Raw genomic sequence first — 24487 nt, 5'->3', positions numbered from 1 at the left:
GCGTTAATCCTAGAAGGGATAGTAAGGAGACCGAAATGAGAACATCAAGCTTACATTTTTAATTTGAGAGAGTAGAAGATGAGGGGGGGTGGAAAGGCACGACGCCAGACTCGCTTGGGAGGCTGCAGTTGGGCGAAGGTCGGAGAACCGGACGGTCGGTGACCGACAGCCGACCGTGGAGGCCTCAGGCGGGTGCGTGTTCAAGCCTTAAAAAGGAGTTCCCTCCAGGAGATGCTGGATCAGATGCATTCGATATCGGGAACCACGTTCGAAGAAGATGGTGCTTCACTGCCGGGTTTGATGCGACAGATTGTGCGAGGAGAAGGAGATGACAAGAAGATGAAAACAGAGGAGAGAAAACGCGGAGACGCGAAAGACGAGCGAAGGAGCCTCAAGTGGAGGGGCGGCTTTCTGTCGCCTGCGATTTCTTGTTTCTACGTCTCTCTCCTAATCTACCGCCAGACCATGAAATATAACTATACTAATGATTTCGTAAAAATTATCCGTTTCAATTAATAGCAGCCAGGAAGATCAAGTTTCTTCTTTGACGCACATCCCATAAATTATCTGGTCTCGAAATGATGGATGACTCAACACCCTCAGGCTGCCATTCCTATCGCTGCTTACGTGTGCACCAACTGCCATCCCATCCCCCTTTTCGAACTATAAGTTAGTTACTCTTATCGGTCACTTCTCTGATCAATGAGTATGTAAAAGGTGTAGCATTCGTAAATGTCCAATGTCCGGGGGAAACAGCAGTCGCTCTAACTAGATGGCCAAGAACTCACGCGCCGAACTGATTGCATCAAACATGAGGGGGAGATCAAGAACACCAACCAGAGAGAAACTCATCACTCTCGTCAACCAAACACAAGAACCCCAAGCTGCTTGACAGCTGCAAAAGCAATAACAGAATGAGAGACAACAAGACCAGGACGCCGGCTCGGCGAAATAGTGCTGGAAAGAACATTTGCCTCACCAAGGTAAAGAAAAACAAAGCCACCATCGGACCGACAAGAAGGCGGAAATCCAGCCGCAACCAAGCTTGCACGGTACAAAAGAGGCCCGCTATAAAACCACATAACACCAACATGAAGACATCAGGCTCGTTCAGGAGACTTTATGCACCGGGCACTCCTTCTTCCGCTCAAACCATTCAACAATGCATCGCTTGTGGAATTTGCAGAGACACTCCAGCCGCACCAGCGACTGCCCAACCTCGTATTCTTCCATGCAGATGGTACATTCCTGTAACCCTCCGTCCTGTCCCACACAGTCCTTCTCCGTCGCCTTGAATACAACCAGACGAACGGGAACGGGTGAGGACGCCGCTGGGCTACCATTCTGCGGGGACATGCGACCCTGTCGACCATGGCTCTCAATACAATCGCGAATATGTGCCTCTCGACTAGTCTCGTCCCCGTTGTTGCCCAAAGGTGGAAGCTCTTGGTCACAGATCGGACAGAGATCGCGCTCTTCGACGTGAGGCCGCCGCCACGGCGCTACCCCGAGAGACGAGGGTCGGGCCGTCGACGACACGGGCAATGAACTGGCACTCCCCGCACCCGGATACGGCAGCGGTCGAGAGGAGGCACTGGAACCCATTGAGATGGGATGGAAGCGGGAACTAGACAATGATCCGTAATCAATGGGCCTGGGTCGTTCCTGCAGCCGTGGAGCAAAGGCGCCGCCCAACCCACCAAACGTGGTATAATCGCTCGAGCCTACAGTCCGTCGTCCTGGCCGTGAGGGAAATGTACCTGGCTGCTGCTGTCATCTGGTTAGTGGGGGGGAAGTATTCGGAGAAGGCATACATTGTAAACTCACCAGGCCTCCACTGTGGGGATTTTGATTAGCGGGCGATGACACGGAATGATAAGATCGATGTCCGGATTGATTGAATAAAGTAGGGTAAGCCCCCTGCCCTATGCCCGAACGTGATTCTGCTCCCCCGCGGCTCCGAACAGTCGCAAACCCACGAGGCGGGTCTGGGTTGGGATCTGGGACGCAGGGGTTACACAGCCGCACCTCCTCCCCGCCCCCCAGGGCCGGGTTGAGGGCAGTTGGGGAGGTGGCGGCGTCATCACCTTCCAAATCAATAACGGGAGCCGCGCGCGGGGGGATCAGAGAGGAGGATGCATAAGAACGATTGGGGTCGCGCACGATGAACTGTCGGGGAATAGTAATCCGGTGGGGGGAACATGACGCACACACGACCCGGCCACATTTACGGCAGTGATGCTTCCTGTACCAAAAGCTGAACGTTGTCCCGCAAATGGGACATTTCGTCACCTCCGCATCAGGCTGCCATTGCGGCCGTGTATACTCCACGTAAGCACCAGTACCCGTCCGTGACCACGATCCTCGACGGTAGTTATCAGTCGAGCTAGATATACCCTGCGGCCGGGACTGCGGTGGGGGTGATGTTAGATCGATGGGATTGGCATAGGACGAAGGAGGAGGATTCTGGGGCGTCTGCGTCTGCGTCTGCGTCTCGAACGAGGAAAACCGGGGGATAGACCTGCTATCCATTGCTGCTGCTCGACTGCTACTACTGCTCGGCCCGGTGTCCGTCAACGGCTCGGGAACTGCACGCCTCGACCACGCATCCGCCTCCAGACTGACTATCCGTCGCTTACGATCCGACCCGCTGAGAGTGGATCGCCGTCTCTCAGTACGTCTATCTAGTGCAGGACCGGCCTCACTTGTCCGTAAATGCTCCGAGCTCGCATGAGGCCTGAGACCAGAAGAAGGCGGTGGGGCGGCGAAAGCGGCGGCTGCGGCTGCTGCGGTGGTGGTGGTGGTGGATGAAGCAGATCGGGAAGATGCCGGACTCGACAAGGACGACATGAACTGAGGGAAAGGAGCAGGTGTAGAGAAAGTCGAAGCTGAAGCTGAATGTCTGCCGGACGCTGCAGAGGAGACTAATCTCCGCCGTTTGGACGACGGACCGTCATTGACTGAGTGGCGCGACGAGGCCAGGATTGGGGGAGGGATAAGGCAGAACCGCGTTTCCGGGTAGCGTGTAGCAGGCGTGAATTATGAAAGGGGAGAAGACTGATTCTGGGGTACGGTCTTCTACCTGAGGAGAGAGAAAAGAAGAAGGCGGAATAATTGGCAAAAAACAAAAAGCAGATAGACAGTGGATGCAAAGGTTTTGAAAAAAAGGAAATCAATCGAGAACGTTCGGACTTTTGGGCGTCGAAGGCAAATCTTCGGCCAGGAGGGGGGTCTCGTGACTCGGGCGATGTGAAGGAGAGAAGCACGCGCCCCGAAGAAAGACCAGCACCAGTTCTTCCCTGCTGACAGCAATTTGATCAGGAAAGGGATGACCAACGCGGCTGCGAAAGGGACAAGAGACTGCCAGCCGCAAGAGTGTGTGAGATTGAGGGCGTGATGGTCAGGCGCTTTGCCGCTGGCTGACATTCAACAAGCCGAGGATTGGCCGCGGGGCAAAATGGCGGTCCGCGAGGTGAGCTTCTTAGTTAATTAGTTAGTACTTGCTCTTTTCTTTGTCTCCCTCTCTCTCTCTCTCTCTCTCTCGGTGTCTGTGTGCCTCTTTTATCATCAACCACGAGGCTCGCGCCGATTCTTCCGATCAGGGATGACCGGTCTAGCCAATTCCGTCAGGAGAATCTACTATCTGTATTTCTAGCCAGGTCTCGGAGAATCTAGGGACACCGTGCATATGAATTACTGATCTGGTGGATCAGCCAGCTCTGATAGTCAGGCCACCGGGGGATCTCCTCTCTTCAGTCAGAGATAGGCTGATGCTCGGGTGATGCTGCGTTGATGATATCACATGTCTCGTATCTCATACTGATTTTAGAACAATGGACTACAATCGCTCTATCCCCTAAGTATGGGTGTAAATATTTCACTAGCATAATTGTTGCTATTTAGCATTATCAGCACTAATGTAAACGCCTATCCCCCATTCTCCGTTCAACTATAGTTAAATGAAATTATTGCCTAACAGTCCATACACGAAAAGAATCCGCCAACCTATACAAGATGCGACGCTGGGATTGCAGAACACAAAAAGGCCGTACCCATGCCGGAATGGCCGGGTTACAGGGGAAAGGGGTCGAAATCATGGCTGCCGTAACTGCAGGCCACGATGCAAGAGCAGGGGAGGTTTAGACAGAAGATGTGAATTTGAGACAATGGTGGATACAAGAATGAAAAAAAAAAAAAAAAAAAAAAAAAAAAAAACGAGGAGGAAAAGAAAAGAAATAAAAGACACACGCTGGCCAGCAGAATGCTGCAGGATCCGGTTGCTTATTTAACGGAAATCCAAACCCATATATCACAAACGCCTTTGCACATAATCCTTTTGTTGACGACACAGTGGGGAAAAGAAATTCGTCATCTCCACAGCAATGCCGATGGAAGATCGCTTCGCTTATGCTTTCAGACTGGCAAGGCTGCATTCAGTGTGCCTCGTCGTGGTGATGCGCTTCATCCACCAGTTCGGCGGCGCTGCCCGCAAACGATGGTTCGTCCGGACTGGCTTCGTGGATGTTATCCTGAGTGCGGTACTGTGCGACGTAACCCATACTGGATGGACGCTCAACACGTGTGCTTCCATCGTTGACCCGACGGCTTGAAGTGGTGGATGCGGTTGTGGAAGCAATGGAAAAATTGCGATCTCGGGAGGGCGAGCTGGTAGCAGTGAATGGTAACCGACCAGTGACTGAGGCCGACGGATGGAGTTGCCCGGAATTATGAACAGATGGTTCTCCGTGACCGGATTCCATTGATTGCAGAGCGGCTGTATCCGTCACCACAGAGAGAGGGTTCTGCGTCAAATCCAGCTCTTCCGGAGCCAGAGAACGTATAGAACCCTGGCGTCCGGCACCCGGTCGAGACGGAGACTGAGAGCTATGCTGAGAACCCGCGCGACTTGGAAGCTCAATGTCGCCGCCCGTTTCTACCTTGGGCAGAACAGTCTGCGTCTCCGTAGACCGCTCGTTTCCTTCACCGTCCGAATCGCGGTAATTAGCATTGGCCTCCGAGGCCTCGCGGTTCTGCTCTGTGGCAGCCTGCTCGTCAGGTTCGTCTCGGTAGGGTTCATGTTGGTCATGGAACTCTTCACTTTCGGGGAAGAGACCAGGCGGTGGTGCTCTGCTGCTGCGTACGACCTCGAAGCCTTTTCCTTTCTCCTTGGTTTTTCCACGGAACAGACTACGGAAGAAGCCGGTAGCAGAAGAAACCGGTCCAGTGGGGTCGGCTGGACCAGTCTTCAACTTGCGAGTGCCCGACTGGGATAATGGCGGCCCCCGGACTCGGTAGTAGAAGTCGACTTCACGGACCGCGTAGTCCTTGCGTGACTGCCGAGGATCATCAAGGTCAAGGTCATCTTTTGGTGCCGGAATATACGCGGGAGTAGGCGTGCCCCTTCCAGAGACCGACGGCCCTTCGATAATGTCATCATCGATGTCTCCGTAACTTGAAGATCTGTGTGTGTGCCGCGATGCTCTGCCCTTCTCTCCGGCAGCTCCCATATCCACGACCTTCTTGCGAGGCCGCGGTGGCCGATAGTAAGGGTCATGCGGATGCATCGCAAAGACGGGACCGCTCTTCGGGGAGTTACTTCCTGGGGTCTGATACCCGGCAGCAAAGCCACCGGGTGTTGAGGGCGTAAAGAAACCGCTACTGTTAGCCCGACTGTGGTTTCCACCGTGCGCGCTGCCTGAATCAAAAATTGCGCTAGCCCGCCCTTCACTTGCACCAGCACGGTTCAAAAGCATGGCTGAGCTTCCGGAAAGACTGCGAGGTCTCGACCCGTCGAACTGGGATGACAGCCTGTCATCGGTGTGCGCTAGCATGGCAGCTTCCGATCCCATGCTTTGACGAGTGGCGACGCTTTGTCTGGGCACACGCCGTGACAGTTGCCGCATACCGAAAACCTTAACCAGGCCACCGCGGGTAACACCTCCTTCGTAACCACCCGCACCGGCGAGTCGTGCAATGACTTCGATAAGGGTTTGCAAAGCGTTCAAAAAGAATCCGAAGACCATGACAAGCGCATGAAGGAACAAGATGATATAGCCAATCCATCCACGAGCGGCCTGTGAGATGCGCAATGAAGGAACAAAAACGACGCTGAGCAAGATCGTCAGGAAGCGAACGATGGAGAAGCATGCATGGTAGAGGTTCATCGACGTTGGTGAGGGGAACGGCTTGAAGGCTATCAGTGTCAAGATCGACACCACCTCGCATATAGCCAGTAGTACGATCTGGGCAATGCCGGAGGGCTGTAGCGCCCCAATCGCAATACCACGAACGAACGTCAGGAATATTGGCACCAAAGCGAAGGCAGCTGCATCGTCACAGAAAGTGTTGTAAAGCGGGCCGTAGAGTAGTACGGTCGAAAGATCGTCGAAAAGGTAGGACTTGGGCCGGGTGTTCGCAATGAGCCGCACTGTCCACAGAGAGAATGCTGCCAGAATCACTATGACCACGACTGCGAGTGCGACCGAATATGCCGGGGATTCGCTGGCAATAACCAACTGGAAAAAAGATATTGATAGGACCGGGAGCAGTAGAAAATTGAAGACGACCCGGACAATGTTCCCAACGGTGAAAGGCATGTTTTTAGATCGAAGGTCCTCCTCCGGATTATTGGCGATCTTGCGAGAGATTGAACGCAAGCCAAAAACCACCTGGATTAATAGTGTGACGACGACTAGAATTACCAGTAGCCAAACCATCATTCCCGGCCAAATATCACGCGCTGCAGGCATGCCGACATATTGATCGAGTCTGTCCAATCCGTAGGTAGCGTTGACGGCATACACACCGTCCTTGACGGGGTTTTGCTCGTTTCCGGGATCCAGGAAACTCTGATTGAACATGAGTACGGACCAAGCAACCCGGCTGATCACAGGCTGGTAGAAACCAGGGTAGTTCAGGGTTAGAGAGCCGGTCAACACTGCAAACTGGATGTACTGTAGGCAGTCTCCAAATCCCGGCGTTACTAATCGCAGCACATCTTCGTCACGACCATAATTACTAGTCCAGTGGAAGGGGTCCGTAGTACCCCAAGGGCTGTAGATCGCTGCCGTTACCGTGGCGATTCCGACCAGGACAAGAATAACGAGGGGGATATAAGCCAAGGTGCTTTTCAGAGACGACCCAAGATCGGGGGTTATTGCGACGGATATACAACCGAGCTTCGTGGCAGCAGCGTCGCCAGACTTGATCACGAGTCTTGACGACAAGGTCGAAAAGTAGTATGAGGAAAGCATGTCGTGTTCAATCGAGAAGGCGCGCAAAGCGGACAAGTCCGACCTATACAGCGAGGATAATGTTAGCCAGTGCGCGATACCAGTATACAACAGCGCCGAAGAAAACGGGATTCCTCACGAGTTGACATAGAAAACGGGGCCCAGGGGGCAAGACCCCTGGAAGACCGAGTCGCAGAATCTCGACGGTTCATTGTAAGGAGAAAAGCTCAGAACGTCGATTGACGACAGAAGGGTGGAGTATTTGTTGTTGGCAGAATTCAGATCCACGATCTTTCCGACAGTGTCATTCGGGTTCGACCACTGGGGGTCATCCGGCGATGGATAAGTCTCCCCGTTCGCAGTTCCCGAGACGTTGCCATAGACTGATATGTTCAGAGGGTGAAGGGAGTCGTGCTGTTTGAAAACAACGGAGACGTCGAATGGGACGAATTGTAGCTGTTGTGGTTCCGATTGAATCACAGCGGGTTCCAGACAGTTCTCAAAGTCCAGCAACACCGCAGAGGCAGGAGGTATCCAAGATATCAACAACACAACCAGCATCAAGCTAATACCACTGACCCATGATCGATCTCTGCGCCATCGCCATCGTCGCGTCGTTTGCTGATCCTGCACGAACCCGAAACCTTGGATACCCTGTCTTCTGGTACCGACAGCTGAACCCGCATCATTGTGCCATCTCGCGTCGCAACGTACAGACATTTCGGCCATCGACAGCGAACGGGATGACCTCCTCGGGGAGGTCAGTCCCCCCGTAAATGATTCAATCCACGTTGTCCAAGCAGTATCGGAGAATGCCAATAACCCCAGGACCTCGGGTACCTGATCAGGCTCCAAGTATAACGAATGACGTTTCCCGGTCGAGATTCAGCGAATGAACGGAACGGTAGGTAGGATTAAAAACGGGCGAGGTCGGCGAGGGAAGGGGAAGTTGAAGCTGGGATGAGGGAAATGGCAGGGTGGCTTGTGGATGATGGGCTATTCGAGAACAGGAGTGGATTACTCCTCGATCTCCCCCAGGTTGGTGATGTAGGGGATGCGCACCATCACTTCGGGGGTTGGCGGGGAGGGGAATAGGCCAGGCTCGGAAGGTGAGGCAGTAAACACGGGAAGTCAGCAGCAGCAGTTGGTTAGTGGAGAGAGAGAGAGTAGAACGAGTGGGAAGCCCGATACGATGGGCGGTTTAGACTTTGTGCAAGGAAAAGAAAGCACCACGCCTGTGAATCTGCGACAAGGCAAAAAAAGGGAAGCAAGAAGGGAAAAGGGTTAAGGAAAATTAAGATAGTGAAAAAGAAAGAAAGAAAAAAAAAAAAAAAAAAAGTTGGCATGATTGGTATGCGAGGCCCCCCAGCTCGGGCTGAGCGAAAAGGCCCATCGATCCATCCACCATTAACGGGGGGGGGTGGGCTTTGCTTTGCTTGCCTGGCTGACTGACTTGACTGATTGACTGCGCCGCCATGTTTGTTCTCTTTGCTCTTGTGGCAGCCGGGGAGCGACGGATTCAGTTTGGGGCGGTAGCACTGCTAGTACAGTGGTTAGTTCCTAGTGGTGGGTGGCAGTGAGTGAGTCCAGTGGGTGGTGGCTTCTAAACTTGGCAACGCTAATCCTGAGGAACCAAGTCCCAAAGTCAGCCAAAAAGGCAACCCACCCATTCATCCATCCATTACTTACTAGTTATCCGCACACAGAACCTGATCTACCGGCCGGAGGAGTATGTCTCGTTTTTTTTTTTTTTTTGTTAGTGAGTATTATCTGACTGCTAGTTGGTTAATCGCTAGTATTGTACAGTTAGTAGTTGGTAGTAGCTACGGAGTATCTATAAGCTGCTAAACTCAAAGGAGGCTCATGCTGAAAGGTTGTCTCACCCCTCAGTCACTAAAATTACTCCAAGTATCATGGTCGACAAATTATTACTTGACAACCATTATTATGTGTCGTTCATTCATATTTGCTAATACCGCCTATTTTGCGCTTCCTTGTTTCGCAGCCACACCGTGGGCTCGGATCAACCTAGCTTAGCTACTGATTAAGTTAGGTATTGCTTAGGAATGAATGATGAGATGGCATCAGCCCCATGAAGGACCAAATGATTCGGCGGTGGAATATGACGGGCGGACAAAAGGTCGAATCCGGAAACAGAGCTGGGGAGCTGTGTCGGCTTTTTCCTGACTGATGGCCCATGGTCGTGTAACATACCACTCACTCACTTATCGTCAAAGCCAGGGAAGAAGGAAAGCCGGAAAAGGCTAGGATCCCTTACTTGTCACTGCCGATTCAATGCCAATACAACCCTCTGGTCGCATCCCCTTCCATACTGCACAATGATGAATTCGATCTCCTAGTAGTATCCGACCACAATGGTTGAAATAATTCCTTTGCTGGTTTCGTCTGTCCAAATTATGGGACTTCAGTTCCCATGGGCTCTCACTGAGACTTCAGCTTCTAGACCTTTCTACTATGTGGGCTGCCAATGAGCCAAGACACTGAGAACCCGAGACAGTCGAACAATGTAGCCCTATACAACCGATATACATGATGACAGGTGGGGATCCGGGCGTCGGGATTCAGCCATGTCCCAGATTAGTGCACAATTCGCCACTGGTAGTTGCGCTAGTTAGCTGCTCATCTAGATGAGTCAGGAAAACCGACCTTTAGTTCCGCCTGGTTAGTATGTATTACTTCGGACGATAACACGTAGTAGTATAGATAGCCATAAAGTGGAAAGAGTAGCTGCTGCCATCCGGAAAAGGATAGGTTGATTAGCTCGCGAAATACAGCTAGAGCAAGAACCCAGCAAGCTGCCATTAATACTCGGGATAGTCTGAAGCAGTCCACAGCCAAGTTTTCTCCCACCTCTCAATGATCATCTTCGACGTACGGGTGTCTATGGATCTCAAATCATTGGGTAAGCTATCGACGGTTGATCCCTGTGACCGGTCCTTGCATCTCCCGGAGGCTGTGCCACCGATGGATTCAATGGCTAGCAAAACAGTGATATCGCTCTGCACTGGTATAGATCTGTTCGTTTATTCCCTTTCTCAAAAGCACGCGTAGTCTTCCCTTTTCTGTAGCTATTAAGGGGCGGGAAGAGGCCAGGAAAAATAAAATGTAGTTGCCTAATCGCGGTAGAACTGCCCCCTTGTGGTGAACAGTTGACACGTTTCGCCAAAGCTTAGCACGAGAGTGTATGGCTAGTGGAGAGAGCGTCAGCAAGAATTCTTTTCAAGCCGAACTAGATGTTAGCAATCCTAGCTAAATCGCTGGGCTGGTATTAAGTTGAAGACATGTGTCGCGCGAAGGAGTACGTGAGGGTGGAGCGCGTCACCAAATTCATGCTTCTCAGAGGGGAAAATCGCAAAAAAGGGAGCAACTGGTTGGTATGTGGGGGGGAGTAAACATCCCACTCCGAACTATCTATATTTTCGCCCCCTCCAAAAATCTATACTTTTGAAAGGATTAAGTGACTTACTCAGTCATGAGAGGTTGTATACTTGTTAACTACCAGACTATAATCAAGTAAGCAAATTGAGTTGCGATAAGCATGAGCAGCGAGGCTCCGGAATTGTAGAAAAGTTCCTGACCAATCTGAGAGGTGCAACAACTAAAGGATTTATGTACTCCGATGCTTCCCTGTCTATATCCACGAACTGTGTGCTACAGTAGTAGTGTCTAGTAAGGTTGCATTGGAAGATTTTAGCCTGCTACCTTATTTTCTAACAAAACAGTACAAAGCGTCACGTTCTTGGGCCGATGATTGGTCGATAAGGTCGATAGATCTCCCCAATCTCGACTAGCAATGACTAATTAAGTCATTCCCTGGCAGCCCGTGATGTTGTACGACCGGTCGCCATGCACGGCTAACATACATGCATGCGAGGTGTTGGCCGGCATCGATGAAAACGGAAAGCCGAGGCTTGGGCCCCCAGCCCAGCACAACTACTTACTACAAAGTACTAATTACTACTTACTCGATCTGAGCGTCTACATCAAGACGTCTGGGCGAACTTGTAACTACTAGCATTTCGGTTGTCTACTTTGGAGTGGTAGCAATTAGGGAGGATGCGCTGTAGCATGGACATAAAAGTGACATACTAGGATAATTAGAAGGAACAGGTTCATTTACTATATAAACTCGAACAGCTACTTTGATTTGCTATAGTGTTTTAGATTATTTTTATATTGTTCGGAGACATACTCGATACATCAATGATACTCCAGAGTGGATATTTGAGATAGCTGCTAAGTTCAAAGATGATGCCACTCCGGCAAATGTCATTACCGATTATGTCTGAAGTTAGTTCCCTACCGAGTACTACTGCCAATGTTCTAACTTATATCCTATTTTAACTAGTTATATCACTGGTCAATCGCTTAGTCGTACGTAGTATTACTCCGTTGTACTAACTACTATATAGTAGTAGGGGCGGATAACCTAACAGAAGCGAGTTCTCAGCGCCAAGAAGCCAATGGGGGCGCGGAAAATAGTGCGGTCAAGCTTTCATCGTTGTAGGATGTTGTTCCAAGTAAATAGGTTCATTAGTGAACTAGTGGATGGTGTTGACCCATAATCTGCGACGGCTGGGTACTAAGGTGCCGCCCTGAACATCAGTCGCTACAATGAAGCTCATTCGTTGATGTGCCTGAGCGGCAAAGGATTGCTCAAATAATTGGCTTTGCTTTGATCGACCGAGGAACTCTCAGGGACTGGGGATAGCGCGACGGACCTCCGTAGCGAAGGCGGGAAATGATTGACCGGAAATGAGATCATTAAATTTCCCCCCTTAGGTGAGGGTCCTCAATCTCCAATTCTCTAGGCAGTAGTAATTACATGATAACTTGTAACTCTGTCAATGGTCTGTGTAGCTTCGAGGGAGGAAGCAATTACGATTTTACTGGGATATCTAGGGGACCATCAATATAACTATGTAAGTATGAAATGCATGCTGGCAACGAATTTCATACCAGACAAATAATGATTATACGTGCGGCATTTGAATTTCTTGGCAGTCCTGCATGTCCAGTGAGCTGATCGTATACTCGTTAGGGTCCTATGGGCACCCGCCCCTGTTATCTACATGCAGACAAGAAGTACAATTGCCATCCATGTAGGGTAAATAGGTGGTCAGAAAAGAAAAGCTCCGTCTGTGTAATTGATGAACGACACTATTCGAAACCTCTAGCTGAGAGTTTCAGTTTTGCCACCGACAGCTGCAAGGTTGAGAAAACCAGCTCAGCAGATGTCGGGGAAAATACTGTACATTAAGTACTACTTCTCGATCACCCTTTCTTATGGGCTATCGACTTCAACAGTGCTGTGGTGATGCCCTTTTCTCACCACCACCAGCACCACCAACCCCCTAGCAGCGGGAGACACCTTCCTATCTAACAATCTACTTAAATCTTGTCCGGCTTTTCCCAAAACCCTCCCTCAAGCAGACCAAGCGTGCAAGGTTCGCCGGGGGCTCGTCAGCGGCCCACCGAGCAATCAGCAGCCTCACCAAAAGGGGACTAGGGGCGCGCGGGGCCAATCCCGAGAGGGACTAGGGTCGTTTCAAGCTGAGGGTCGGGGCCAGCCAACGGAACGCACTGGGGGTGTGGGCTCCAATCACACATGCCACACCAGATTGATCGGTTTCTCTGATAACAGGGGGTTGTGTTTCTATTCGCTTTGATTCATCTCCAGTCCACGTCAGTTTCAACCTGCGGTTTGGGTTGTGCTCCCTCAGGCAGTTAATAATAGCAGTGATCTTGGGATGATTTAACCGCCAATGTCTGTCGACGGAGTATCTTCCTGGTTCGATGATGCTAAAAACAGCCCTCGGCTGGGATCGAGCATTCTCTTACCCGGATGGCTTGCAAAGGAAAATAGCCGACCGGAGAGGCGGTGCACAAGAATGTTGCCAGTATTTCCCAAATAATATTGAGAGGACCCAGTTATGGCCCCTGCAGTATTAACGGATAGATAGCTGTTGACCTGCCATTCCTTTCCTGCTTTTAATGCCCCGATTCCTGGTCCCCACGTGATCGACCAGTCAATGGTTCGCTGCTTCGTCTCAAATACAGTACTACTGGCTGGCTGATTTATTTACTTGCTCCATCCTTGGGAGGAATGAGTACTAGTATAGTCTGGTATAGTAGTACGTAGTAGTAACCATTCGCCCCCATCACTGTGGCATTCGTAAGCCCCAAAAGTAAGACAGAGGCAGAGAGAGAGAGAGAGAGAGAGAATGGAAGGCAAAAATAGAAAGAAAAAGAGAGGTCAAGCATCCATTGTCAACGTTTATTTGACAGTCTAGAACGGAAGAACCCATACTACAACCTCCAAAAGGGCGGGTACCGACCACGTTGGCCGGGATTCCTGATTGTAGTAGCCCAAGGATTGGTGAGGTGGATTGAAGAATCGCAACCAGTGGAACAAAACCACTGCGGAGATCCTCCCTCTCCCTAGCCTGCCTGAGGTACCCGTCCCTCGGTCGGAGAGAGGTTTAATAGCACGGGGTCGTACCATCACTCGTCCACATGTTCCTGATTGTTTGTGATCTTCTTTTTTTCCCTTCTTTCTCTCTCTCTCTCTCTCTTCCTTCCCCCCCTTTCCTTCTCTCTGCTTTGACTGCTCTGTCCGTGGCTGGAGCATTGCTCTCCCCTCCATATCTCACAACTAGCTGCTGGAACAGCTTTAGTCCCTACCCCGTCTCTCCCTTGCTACAATCAACCCCCCCGTCTCTTCTGCGGAGTACAACAACCGGGCGGGCTGAGCTATAGTTCCCTACTACTATCGCCCATCGCCTTCAGAAGCTGCGAAGCGCCGAGCCCACTCGCGCTGGCGTTTACAGATACACCACTCTATCTTGGAGTTCATTGGTTAGTTTGGCTACTGCCTTATGCCCCTCTATCTAACCCCTGAAGCTTCCAAGCTCAGATACTACTTACTAGCTTCCCCCTTTGTTGCAGCGCCGTTCCTGAATGGTCATTTAATTGATTGGTTTTGGTAGATCGCTCGTCTCCGAGTCCCACCAGACAGCGCAGGTAATCGCACCGGTCCTGCTAGCAGTGTCATACAATCGGCCCCGTTTACTTGGGTAATTGCTCTGCACACACCCACTTCTGGTGTTTGTTATCCGCTAGCTTGTTCTTTCTCACGCCGCGCGTCTCTGTCGCATATTGAGTCTTGTGTGCGAACACTAAGAAGTTCGAGCGAGTCACTTGTCCCACCAACCGCCACTTCCTCCCTTCCTACTTCGGTACCCGAGATTCTATCTTGCCTTGACGACTGCCATTACTTACGCGCGATAAGGTGTATTCGATTACGCTCCGTATTTACACTTACCGAGCTGTCAACAATAGTCCTGCTTTGTCGATCTTCCACCTGCGCACACGTACCTGCGAGATTGGCGGAGAATACGGACGGACAGGCGCCGCATATACTTCATCAACCCATCCTGAATTTCCTGCGATGCTCAATAGCAGGTCGTATCGTATCTCGGAAACGTACCTACTTTGAAATCCACCGATATGTCTACATCCACCGAGGATCCCTTTGCCTTCATCGCGAACGAACAGAAGCCCGCGCCGGCCAAGAAGCCGCATTGGAGAGATAAACTGTTCTCAAAGGACAAGCGGGCCAAGGGCTCTACGGATCAGCAGATAGAGGCTTTCCTCGCACCTACTCGCTCGAAATCTGTATCCTACGGAGCGAGTCAGACTACGCCTCCACGATTGGATGCCACCCAAAAATGGCCGTCTGCCCACGATGTCCTCAATGCGGCTTCGTTGAACCCTGCCCTTCATGATGCTCCCCCGCCCGTGGACTTTACGAAACCACCCTTCAAGAGTCGTCGGAAGGGGTTGACAGTCAAGTTCAGTGCCCACACTCCCGAACTGATTGGAGAAGGGGGTGATGAGACTGACAAGCCGACAATTGAGATCTCCTTATGTCGTAATAACCAGAATAGCCACAGTCCCAGTATGGTGGATGACTTTGGTGACCGCCAGCCAAAGCTTCCTCAACTACGCCTGGACACTTCGTTTGGTGACTTCAATGCCCCGGCGCCGCAGCAGAGAGATGCGCAGAAGGGGACACGTATAGAGGACTGGAAGCCGCTGTTGCTACAGAACCCTCAGGACGCTGATTTCCTTATGACACTGAACCTGGGAGAAAGAGGCTCCCGCTTATCATTCCGTGCTTCACCCGAGTCCCATTCGTTTGCCCAACGGATACGAGACAAGATGCAAGCTGAGGAGGGACGTGCTTTGCAGCACCGAATGCCAGATCCACCCTCCCCTGCAGATGAAGCAGGGGTGCAAAGTCCGGCGGAGGCTGTTCCTGACAGCCCGAGTTCAACCTATGAGACGCCTCCCCTTTCGGAGACGGAGCCCAGCCCGCCCGAGAATCCGTTTCGAGAACCCCAAGTCCCTTCTCACATCGATCGCAGTCCAGTTGATCGCAGCCCTGAAACCCCGGTCCTTCCTTCTATACTCTCTCCTGGCGGAAGTGCCCAAAGCCTTTCTCCTCCAAAACGGCAGATCATACCCAAGATGGCGGAACAACCTGACGCCCCCTCTCCTCCAGCCAGCAGGGATAACCGCGATGCTTCCCGGAATCCTCAGGCTCCAAAGTTTACATTGCGGTCTGTTGCTAATCAACTGGGTGACACGGCTTTCACTGATCTGAAAGCGTACATGGCGCAGTTTAAAGGCTTGATCCAAGCCTCTGCGGAAGAAGCCAGGCCCATCCAGGACACCTCTCTGTCTGAATGGGTGAGAGCTGAAGTGTGGTGGTTTCTGCGGGGAAAGAAACGTCTCGAGGTTTATGCACGGTCACGCCCCTCCAGCTCTGGCACACGATCACCCCTTCTCAGCTCTACAGAAAGCGCGAAGCAAGCCATCGTGGATCTTGCTAAGGCCTTATGGATCAATGAATATGTCGTCCCACAACATGATGAGGTGACCCGCTATGGCGCAAGGAGTATTGATGCTGTGATTGCAGTAGCCAACACAACCGGGAACGCACAATTGGCCGATCTCCTTACCCTACACCAGGCGATCATGAACCATACTCGCTCATTAGCCATGTCTATCAAGCGGAACAACATCCTTGTGGCTATTGCATCCCAAGGCGATTCCGCCATACCAGTTGACACTAGTGTTTGGATGCGATATCCATCTTTCGCTCTGGACGTGGCTGCGGTCCTCTCAGGTACAGTAACAAGCTCGCTGCTGGCGGACACGGCAGGAAAGGGGCCTTCCTTTGTGCAAACAATGCCACTCAGTGATACTAGTCGCTATTTTAGCTACGGGACCATGTTTGTGAATGTTCTCGTCAGCTCCAATGAAGATGACATGCCGAAACTGTCTATGCCATGCGCATTGTCCATAATACGTGATCGTGCTGACTGGTATGTCTTCGCCGCGATAACCAGCCAGAATGAACTTGTCAACGTTATGATCCAGTCGGACAAGAAAAAGGGCCCTACATGGGACAGCGTGGACTGGCTAGTCCGGTCACATTCGATAAGGGTGAAGCTGCCGCGTGGATTCGTGTTGGAGGTCGCGTTCCAGGAGGATGACTTCAAGAATATCTGGAACATTGTCCAGTACACCCGCAAGACCGAAGCAAGCCTGCAGGCTGAGTCGGGTGAAACAGTGATTTTTGAAAACACTCTCAAGTCATTCCAGTATATGGACCCTGGAACGCCAAAGGCCTTCCCGGCCGATCCCATTGAGCGGTGTCGGCTTCGACTCTTCGAAAAGACCATCACTCTGACTGAGGGCACTGGCAGTAGAATTGTGCATCAAGGGTTTCGTCTTGCGGTACTCACAAGCCCAAAGGTCAAGACCCTTAGCAGTGTGCGTCATACCATTGGGTCCGGCGCACCAGTTGTTTTCGGTCTGCTCCGAGGTGAAGATGGAGCACCAGCCCTTCTACTCAAGGTCAAGGAGGAAGGAAGGACCCGGTCTATGGTGATGACGTTCTATGAATCGGAGGATCGCACAAACATGCATTCCTTGCTTCTGGGTATTCAGCCTAAGGGAAACGAGGTTAAGTCACCTGAGATCCCAATCCGTGCATACACCGTCCAACAGCCTGCCGACCGTAACACTGGGCAGCCAGCAAAGGATCATATTCAATTTCCTGCCGGTACAGTCTCGATCATTGACCGTGAGCACACGCATGTTGAGCATGGGTACGGTCCGACGGTGCTATCCGAGAATCTACGTGCTTTCATCGCAACCGAATGGGGATCTGTCACGGATCGGATCAATCTCGGTATGTTTTCCAGATCATTATGTAGAACTTCGCTAACGATATCCTAGGGCCCGGTGAGCTGAAACTGGGACTTGATGTCAACAATCGGACGGGGCTTAGCCTGTACCGACCTGGGCAGAAGGACTGGACTGTGTCCGTCGCTGAAAATCTAGTACTACCAGAGATGCCAGATAAGATAACAGATTTCTTGAAAATCGCCATGGCTAAACCAATGATCCGACGATTCGACTTTGCATCTGTACAAGGTAATATACACTGCTCTCTACATCGGCCTGAAAGACTTTACTGATATGCCTCTCAGATCTTCATATGTTCGAACGAGCTGTGACGGGCTACCAGGTGCTTTTTGACAGGTATGCATAAGTCGGATTTGTTGAAGGAGGCCATACTAATACTGGGAATGTAGTGTGGCTACCTCGTTCGCCATCTCACGACGCCGGATGGTTGTCCCGATCACTAAGAAGTGGGAATCCAGCCTGGCTCGAATCCAAGTGATCAAGCGCGACAGAATTGTGCAACTGGTAGTCTTCTTCAGTGACTTCCATCATGGAAAGTGCATGAACTTCGTTCTCAAAGGCACCGACACCCTGGAGAGCTTCGGGAAAGCTGGCAAGTTTGGGGTTCGGATTGTGGATGCCAAATTTGCTCTGCCGAAGACTGAAGATGACCCGGCATCGGACTTCGTATCTCTGGACTCTCCGGATTACCCAATGGAGCACGACGACATTTCAATTGCCTTTGACTCTGAAGCAGGTATGCCGAGTGATCCCTTGCTATTGCGCATGCCTGGTATTGATACTGATAATCTATAGATCGGACGAATTTCCATGCGGCTGTGCCCGGATCAGTCCGTGAGCCGTCGAGGATGAGCTCTCTGCGTCGTTAGGCTTAAGCTGAGTCCGACTGTCACTGTTTTGCAGTATCCATTTCCTACTTGTGCACTCATCCATCCATCCATCATCACCTCGCCCACCAGTCGGCCCACGCGTCACGTGCCCGTTATCCGATGCGGAGCAGCCTCTCCCCCTCTTCGGCTCCCCTTCCCCACTCTTCCTGAGTCACGACAGCAAATCTCCGAATGGCGAATGGCCGGCATTCCCGACTGCGTCCGCGCGGCCTAAACTTTCTTCTTCTCATCTTTTCTCATCATCACCATGGCTCCCGTTAATCGAGAAATGGGCGCCTCCACGCGCGCTCTTCATGTCGACGATGCCCTGAATGTCGTCACGGATGTGGCTCCGCCAATTCACGTGGCCACTACTTTCCGCTATTCCGACAACCCCGATGACTTAGTGCCCTGGGCCGACCGCAGTGGGGTAAGTGTCTTACTCCCCGAATGCACTCCGAGCTCAATGTTAACTGTGCTTCCGTGTCTAGGATCAGAAGGACAACACAGCTCACGTCTATTCTCGGTTGACCGCCCCTAATTATACTCGGTTTGAAGCTATCTTGTCTTCACTCCTCAATGGAAAGGCCATTAGCTACTCCTCGGGGTTGTCAGCTTTGCACGCGGCGCTAGTCCTGCTCAAACCCCGCCGGATTGCCATTGGAAACGGTTATCACGGATGCCATGGCGTGATTTCTCTGTTCAGTCGCCTCACTGGACTTCAGAAGCTAGACCTGGATTGTCCTGCCGAGCAATTGGAGGCTGGCGACGTGATTCATCTGGAAACTCCGGTCAATCCCGAGGGAACCGCCTTCAATATCGAAGCGTATGCTCAAAAGGCTCATTCTCGTGGCGCATACCTCATTGTTGATGGCACGTTCGCCCCGCCCTTCCTCCAAGACCCTTTCGAATGGGGTGCCGATTTGGTGATGCACTCGGGGTCCAAGTATTTTGGCGGACACAGTGATGTTCTTTGCGGAGTTCTTGCCACACAGCGTGAGGATTGGGCGAAACAGCTGCTTGAGGACCGGGTCTTCCTGGGCAGTGTGATGGGAAATATGGAGAGCTGGTTAGGCGTTCGCAGCTTGCGGACTCTGGAAGTCCGAGTGCAGCGCCAGAGCCAGAACGCAACCAGTCTTGTATCCTGGCTGAACGATGCACTGCGTGCGCCCAGCCCCGCTCCGGATAGCGACGAAGCTGTGGTTCAGCGTGCCCTTGAGCAGGTGTTCCACGCCAGCTTGCAGAAAGAGGACGAGTCTTGGCTGTTGAAGCAGATGCCCAATGGGTTCGGACCGGTCTTCTCGATCACCATGAAGACGGAGGATTTTGCCCGGAAGCTCCCGAGCAAGCTGGCATTCTTCCAGCATGCTACCAGTCTTGGAGGAGTGGAAACGTTGATCGAATGGCGGACAATGTCGGACGCGACTGTGGATCGCCGGTTGCTGCGCATCAGTGTCGGGTTGGAGAACTGGGAAGATCTCCGGCAGGATCTGGTGACCGCGTTCAAGGAATTAGTCGAGGGTAAATAATGACTGAATTGAACGATCTCATAGATATGACTTAGCACTTAAGATGATGTTAACATCGGTAATCTCTTGATGTCCGCATAATACTACTGCATAGTTGGGACGACATTCTACTCCATACCTACCAACTGGACAATCCCGCCGGCGCGGCACCACCCACCACTCTTATCATCTACATCCTTATCAGCAGACCCCGCACGCCCGCCTTTGTTTTCTCCCTTGTATCTTTCTTTACCCCCTCCTCAATCCCACCCTCAATAAAACCAAGCAACCAACAAACAATATCCATCAACTCCCTAATATTCTATATTACCCACAACATGTCCTCTGAAGAGAATACAACATTCCAAATCCACTACTTCGCCTCCGCATCCACCTACACAGGCAAACAATCCGAACGACTCCCCGCCCCCTTACCGCTGCCGAAACTCTTCGATACCCTTGAGTCCATGTACCCGGGGATCAAAGAGAAGGTGTTGAGTAGTTGTGGGGTGAGTCTAGGGGATGAGTATGTGGATGTTGAGGCTGATGGGGAGGTGGCTATTAAGCCTGGGGATGAGGTTGCGGTGATTCCGCCGGTTAGTTCGGGGTGATCAACGGTCTACTCCTATTGGAATGAGTGGTATTGGTTACTTGTGTAGGTAGGTAGGTAGTTTGTGGGGTATTTGTTTTGTGTGTCTGTTTTTGGCTAATTATTATTTGTATAGGTATAGGTACATGCGTTGGCTGGTGGAGGTGGGAAGTCTGGAGTATTAGGGTGGGTTTGCTTGGATGTATATGATTGAAGTGGGAAAGAGAGACATAGGAAAGAGATCAATGAAGGGACAGAATGCAAGGGGATAGATTAGGGGATGGGGTTGGTTGTCACTGCCGTCAACATCAACATCAACATCAATATTAGCATTATCAGCGCCATCGTCATCATCGTCCATCGTCTAACCATCCAACTTCTCCACACCCGCCGCCTTCTTCTGTCTCCAAAGAACGAGTCCGCAAACGCCTGAGAAGAAGAACATGATACTGCGCACACACATCCTCGTTAGCATGATCCAACCGACTCCATAAACCACACCCAGGGGAGGTTACTCACCACATAGCAATACACAACCCCCAAATCGACTTCGCCTCCAAACACACCGACTTACTCGCTCCAATCCAGGCCGTATAGTTCACCGTCCCGCCACTCAAATCCTCCAAATAACTGCTCAGATGCGTGGCAAACGTATACGCCGATGATCCGCTTGACCCGTCGCTGCTGAGCTTGTTGCATTGCAGATAGGAGAGTGGCTTTCCGATGATGACTGATACCACGATCACGGCGATGAGGAGGAGGGTGTCGAGGATGGCGGAGATTAGGAAGTGTAGGATGTTGTCGAGGAAGAGGATCGTTGTGATGAAGCTGTATATTACTGCGATGCTGGTCTGGTTTCCATTCAAGGGTGGTTAGAGGGGTGGATGTTGGGTAGGTAGAAGGGAGAGGGAAGGACGTACCACTGTGATTGTCCCGATGAAGATGGCTGGGGGCGTGGCGCCGTTGGAGACAATCTCGGCGATGAAGTTCGCTGTTAGTCCGATGATGGCGATGAGTGAGCAGAGCTGGATGATGCGCGCGCAGATGAAGGTTGCGCCGAGGAGTCCGTGGGGTGCCATTTTCTTCTTATTTTCTTCCCGATGACAGTTGTAGCTGCTAGGGCGAATAGATGTGTGTATTATAGAAGGGATAGCTTGATGCACTTTGCGAGAGAGAACAAATTGTAAGAGAAGAGAGAGTATGTGCTAGCCAAATGGCCGTGATTAATACGTATGCAAACACAACAATTGAGATCAAACAATGATACAAAGGAGTGTAGTAGCACAACAATCCCAAATCAAAGGAATGTTTAAGACAATGGCAAAGAAGACTGAGAGAGACCGTGAGTTTTCGCTGTTTGACTTGAGTGTAGACAAAGCAAATCTACGACGACAACCAACCTCTTTAAATATCCCTCTCTCCAAGCACCTATTCAAGCCTTAAAGCTAGGCGAGAATACACGGCACAGAACCTCAAGTTCCAGGCCCAGACAAATTTAGCTACACTCGTGCCGTGTTCTAGATTCGACCGATGAGGATGCATTGGATCTTGGTTGCTGAGCTCTCATTGCGTGATGAAGCGCCGACGGGACGGTAGAGTCTGTTCAGGCCTGTTCAAGGAGCGCTTTGTTTGGAGAAGGTGAAGCGAGCGCTTACTTCATACATAGCTAGCTATCAAAAGGATGAGCTCAGGTATGTGCGCGGTAAAGAGCTAGGGCTGCACCGGGATGGGTCTACTCCACACCGGCGCTTGGAGATGCCATAGCGGGAACGTTCCTGGCCAACGACCCACGAGAGCTTAATTGAACCTGAGACGACTGGCGTGTGGATGATTGGCGCGGAGGGTATTATTGGAATTTGATTGCAGTGGAGAGAGGGACTTGCTCAGCCTCATTCTGTCTATTACTATTACTATCAAAGTCAGTACGCCGTACTTGGAGGAAATGGGATGGGAGGCGCCTGCAATGCAGATCGCGCAGTCGCTGTCCAGCTTCTCGGGAGTGTCGTCTGTGGCGTTTTCTATATTAAGGATATGCGGGTAGATTGATTGGGATCGTTTCGTGGAGAAGCGCATTGATTCAGGGTATGTCCCGTACCTGCAGTGAAGGATTGTAGGCGGGATGTTGGGGTGATAGGTATTGGCTGAGAGGGAGCGGGAATATTCCTCGAGATGGTCTTGTAGTGGGATCTGCGGCTGCTTGTCCCGCTTGTGGGGTGTTGTTCGAGATGCTAATATTGTTGGCGTCTGAATATGTCTTCTAGGTTTGTTTTTGTTGTGCGTGGGTGTTTTGGTAGGTCTGCGTATAGGTAGATACGTTGGTGTACAGGGCTGATAGCTTGGAGTAGTATAACCTTGCTGATAAATCGCTGACATGAGTGCCTTAATAGATGGCCTATTGATGTTGCTTGAGCTTGATATCTTGTAGAGTTCGTCCAAGTAGAGCTCGAGCATGACGTAGCCACAAAGTGGTCATGTTGCAAGCTCCTTGAGAAGCTGGTCTGATCCTGCGCCATGCCTGCATTAGCTGATTCGATAGTCGTAGTCAGACCACTATTGACTGCGCCTCTCGCCTTGTTTATGCTACTGGTCACTGCGAGAATCGGACAGATACGATCCAATCATACCGAAAGCACAACTCACTGCTTTGGTGACGTGCCAATGTTGATAGTGGATCTTCATATTGTCCCGCGCCAACGGTTTGGTTGGGAGGAGGCTTCATTCTAGGTGAATGTTGTATCGTTGGGCAATGCTTCGATGTGCGCAAGTTGCTTGCCGTCGAATAGACAAGTTGTTGGGCTTCGCAGAGCTAGCGTGTCCAACGACTAATGCAGAAGGCCGCAAACAGGATAGGACCGACACTCGATGTAATAGCAGTAGCAACTATGATAAGGTCTTGATGTCTAGCAGGACAACTCTCAGCCGTCCACACAATGGCTGCTTCGTCATCCTATTAGTGCTTCAAGAGTCCCGCATTCCCTTCAATGGGTTTGAGCAATTGGCAACAACTATCCCAGCCATGTTTGGCAGAATTAGTAGACTCCGGTATGCAAACATCATGAAGGCTTGTAATTGGATAGTATCTGCCCCCTAGGTGTGTTGGCATTGGTACACAAGGGCTTTAAACTATTCTCTGGTGGGATGAGGATATCCAATTCTCATCAAGTTTACATCGGTGAGCGTCCTCGACCAGAACACCACATTGTATATGCTTAGACTCGCCTTCATGCGGTTCCATTATCTTCTCGGAACCCGACTTCTCTCACTGCTTTATGTTGTGTTTTCTGGCATGGAGCACGTTTCTGTAGTTGCGGGTGGAGCCACGATAGCTTGCATCATCCTGGTACGGCGGTATGCTGCTCAACGAAGACTCGAAGCTCAGGGTAGACTGGCGATTTCAGTGACGTCGAGCTGGAGTTCATCGACTTGGCCAAAGCCCATCCATGTACGAGTAGTATGAGCGTAGTAAATATATTGTGCTCATCAAGTGCTTCAAGAGGATCTGCCAACCATATATGGCTAGAAACACCTGACTTTCAGGCTAGTGGACTGGAAATACACACTTTATAATAGTATCTAAGCTAATATTATGCAAACAGTCAGTACTCAATCGCTCACGCAGCAGATTTGTAGCACTTCGTACCGTCTCAGTAGTTGGGTGACGTTCCAAACATCATCTGGTAGACTAATGTGCTTATATCACGCACACTGTAGTTGAATCTTGCCTTCCTTGTAAAATAAACTGAGATGGATGTCTTTTGACCCTTCCACAAGGACAATAAGAGATCGCACAGCTAAGCCAACAATTGCATAGTTCGGGGAAAACTCGGAATTCGTAGTGCCAGGTACATATACTCACCGCCCTAGCGGTAAGTGGCAACTGCCGGCAGTATGTAGATTTTACAGCCGCGGAGATTCGCCGCAGCTGCTTCCACGCCTCTTGCTCCATCAAGGTATTGAGCTCCAGGTTGTGGGCATGTATGATGGGTG

General features: G+C 51.1%; 8 protein-coding genes across 8 annotated transcripts; 4 read left to right on the top strand and 4 right to left on the bottom strand.

Moving 5' to 3' along the window:
- Positions 1-1110: 1110 nt before the first annotated feature.
- On the bottom strand, positions 1111-2850 carry BO79DRAFT_226701 (phosphatidylinositol-3-phosphate-binding ubiquitin-protein ligase; the record flags this gene model as incomplete). The annotated part of the gene is made up of 2 exons (XM_025683816.1): positions 1111-1770; positions 1828-2850. 2 exons carry the CDS (start codon positions 2848-2850, stop codon positions 1111-1113), a joined length of 1683 nt encoding a protein of 560 aa, XP_025541776.1.
- Positions 2851-2964: 114 nt separating this feature from the next.
- BO79DRAFT_82379 (uncharacterized protein) lies at positions 2965-3515 on the bottom strand. Its single transcript, XM_025689793.1, has one exon. The coding sequence runs from the start codon at positions 3424-3426 to the stop codon at positions 3079-3081; it is 348 nt and encodes a 115-aa protein (XP_025541775.1). The 5' UTR covers positions 3427-3515; the 3' UTR covers positions 2965-3078.
- Positions 3516-4361: 846 nt separating this feature from the next.
- Positions 4362-8123, bottom strand: BO79DRAFT_82370 (uncharacterized protein). The gene is made up of 2 exons (XM_025689792.1): positions 7372-8123; positions 4362-7296 (listed from the first exon to the last, which is right to left on the bottom strand). Exons 1-2 carry the CDS (start codon positions 7959-7961, stop codon positions 4434-4436), a joined length of 3453 nt encoding a protein of 1150 aa, XP_025541774.1. The 5' UTR covers positions 7962-8123; the 3' UTR covers positions 4362-4433.
- BO79DRAFT_82369 (uncharacterized protein) lies at positions 8124-8569 on the top strand. Its single transcript, XM_025689791.1, has one exon. The coding sequence runs from the start codon at positions 8287-8289 to the stop codon at positions 8518-8520; it is 234 nt and encodes a 77-aa protein (XP_025541773.1). The 5' UTR covers positions 8124-8286; the 3' UTR covers positions 8521-8569.
- A 6193-nt stretch (positions 8570-14762) lies between these two features.
- On the top strand, positions 14763-18403 carry BO79DRAFT_226699 (uncharacterized protein; the record flags this gene model as incomplete). The annotated part of the gene is made up of 5 exons (XM_025683815.1): positions 14763-17517; positions 17565-17762; positions 17819-17870; positions 17924-18270; positions 18330-18403. The coding sequence occupies 5 exons, from the start codon at positions 14763-14765 to the stop codon at positions 18401-18403; spliced, it is 3426 nt and encodes a 1141-aa protein (XP_025541772.1).
- A 268-nt stretch (positions 18404-18671) lies between these two features.
- BO79DRAFT_253119 (cystathionine gamma-synthase) lies at positions 18672-19932 on the top strand (the record flags this gene model as incomplete). Its single annotated transcript, XM_025685972.1, has 2 exons — positions 18672-18833; positions 18895-19932. The coding sequence occupies 2 exons, from the start codon at positions 18672-18674 to the stop codon at positions 19930-19932; spliced, it is 1200 nt and encodes a 399-aa protein (XP_025541771.1).
- Positions 19933-20091: 159 nt separating this feature from the next.
- BO79DRAFT_82318 (MoaD/ThiS family protein) lies at positions 20092-20637 on the top strand. The gene is made up of 2 exons (XM_025689789.1): positions 20092-20566; position 20637. Exon 1 carries the CDS (start codon positions 20250-20252, stop codon positions 20520-20522), a length of 273 nt encoding a protein of 90 aa, XP_025541770.1. The 5' UTR covers positions 20092-20249; the 3' UTR covers positions 20523-20566; position 20637.
- A 150-nt stretch (positions 20638-20787) lies between these two features.
- Positions 20788-21983, bottom strand: BO79DRAFT_82356 (uncharacterized protein). Its single transcript, XM_025689790.1, has 4 exons — positions 21901-21983; positions 21421-21830; positions 21020-21351; positions 20788-20949 (listed from the first exon to the last, which is right to left on the bottom strand). Exons 2-4 carry the CDS (start codon positions 21577-21579, stop codon positions 20865-20867), a joined length of 576 nt encoding a protein of 191 aa, XP_025541769.1. The 5' UTR covers positions 21580-21830; positions 21901-21983; the 3' UTR covers positions 20788-20864.
- Between the last annotated feature and the right edge of the window lie 2504 nt (positions 21984-24487).

This window comes from Aspergillus costaricaensis, assembly GCF_003184835.1.
Source record: "Aspergillus costaricaensis CBS 115574 unplaced genomic scaffold BO79scaffold_9, whole genome shotgun sequence".
Taxonomy (NCBI): Eukaryota; Fungi; Ascomycota; class Eurotiomycetes; order Eurotiales; family Aspergillaceae; genus Aspergillus; species Aspergillus costaricensis.
Note: the sequence above shows the minus strand (reverse complement) of the source record. Positions and strands in the feature narration are given on the sequence as shown.

Coding starts and splice junctions, on each gene's coding strand:
- BO79DRAFT_82379 (XM_025689793.1), bottom strand. CDS start 3,426: ATGTCAGCCAGCGGCAAAGCGCCTGACCATCACGCCCTCAATCTCACA.
- BO79DRAFT_82370 (XM_025689792.1), bottom strand. CDS start 7,961: ATGGCCGAAATGTCTGTACGTTGCGACGCGAGATGGCACAATGATGCG. Junction 7,297..7,371: donor CCCGTTTTCTATGTCAACTC/GTGAGGAATCCC, acceptor CTCGCTGTATAG/GTCGGACTTGTCCGCTTTGC.
- BO79DRAFT_82369 (XM_025689791.1), top strand. CDS start 8,287: ATGCGCACCATCACTTCGGGGGTTGGCGGGGAGGGGAATAGGCCAGGC.
- BO79DRAFT_82318 (XM_025689789.1), top strand. CDS start 20,250: ATGTCCTCTGAAGAGAATACAACATTCCAAATCCACTACTTCGCCTCC.
- BO79DRAFT_82356 (XM_025689790.1), bottom strand. CDS start 21,579: ATGGCACCCCACGGACTCCTCGGCGCAACCTTCATCTGCGCGCGCATC. Junction 21,352..21,420: donor TCATCGGGACAATCACAGTG/GTACGTCCTTCC, acceptor AATGGAAACCAG/ACCAGCATCGCAGTAATATA. Junction 20,950..21,019: donor GGGTTGTGTATTGCTATGTG/GTGAGTAACCTC, acceptor GTGTGTGCGCAG/TATCATGTTCTTCTTCTCAG.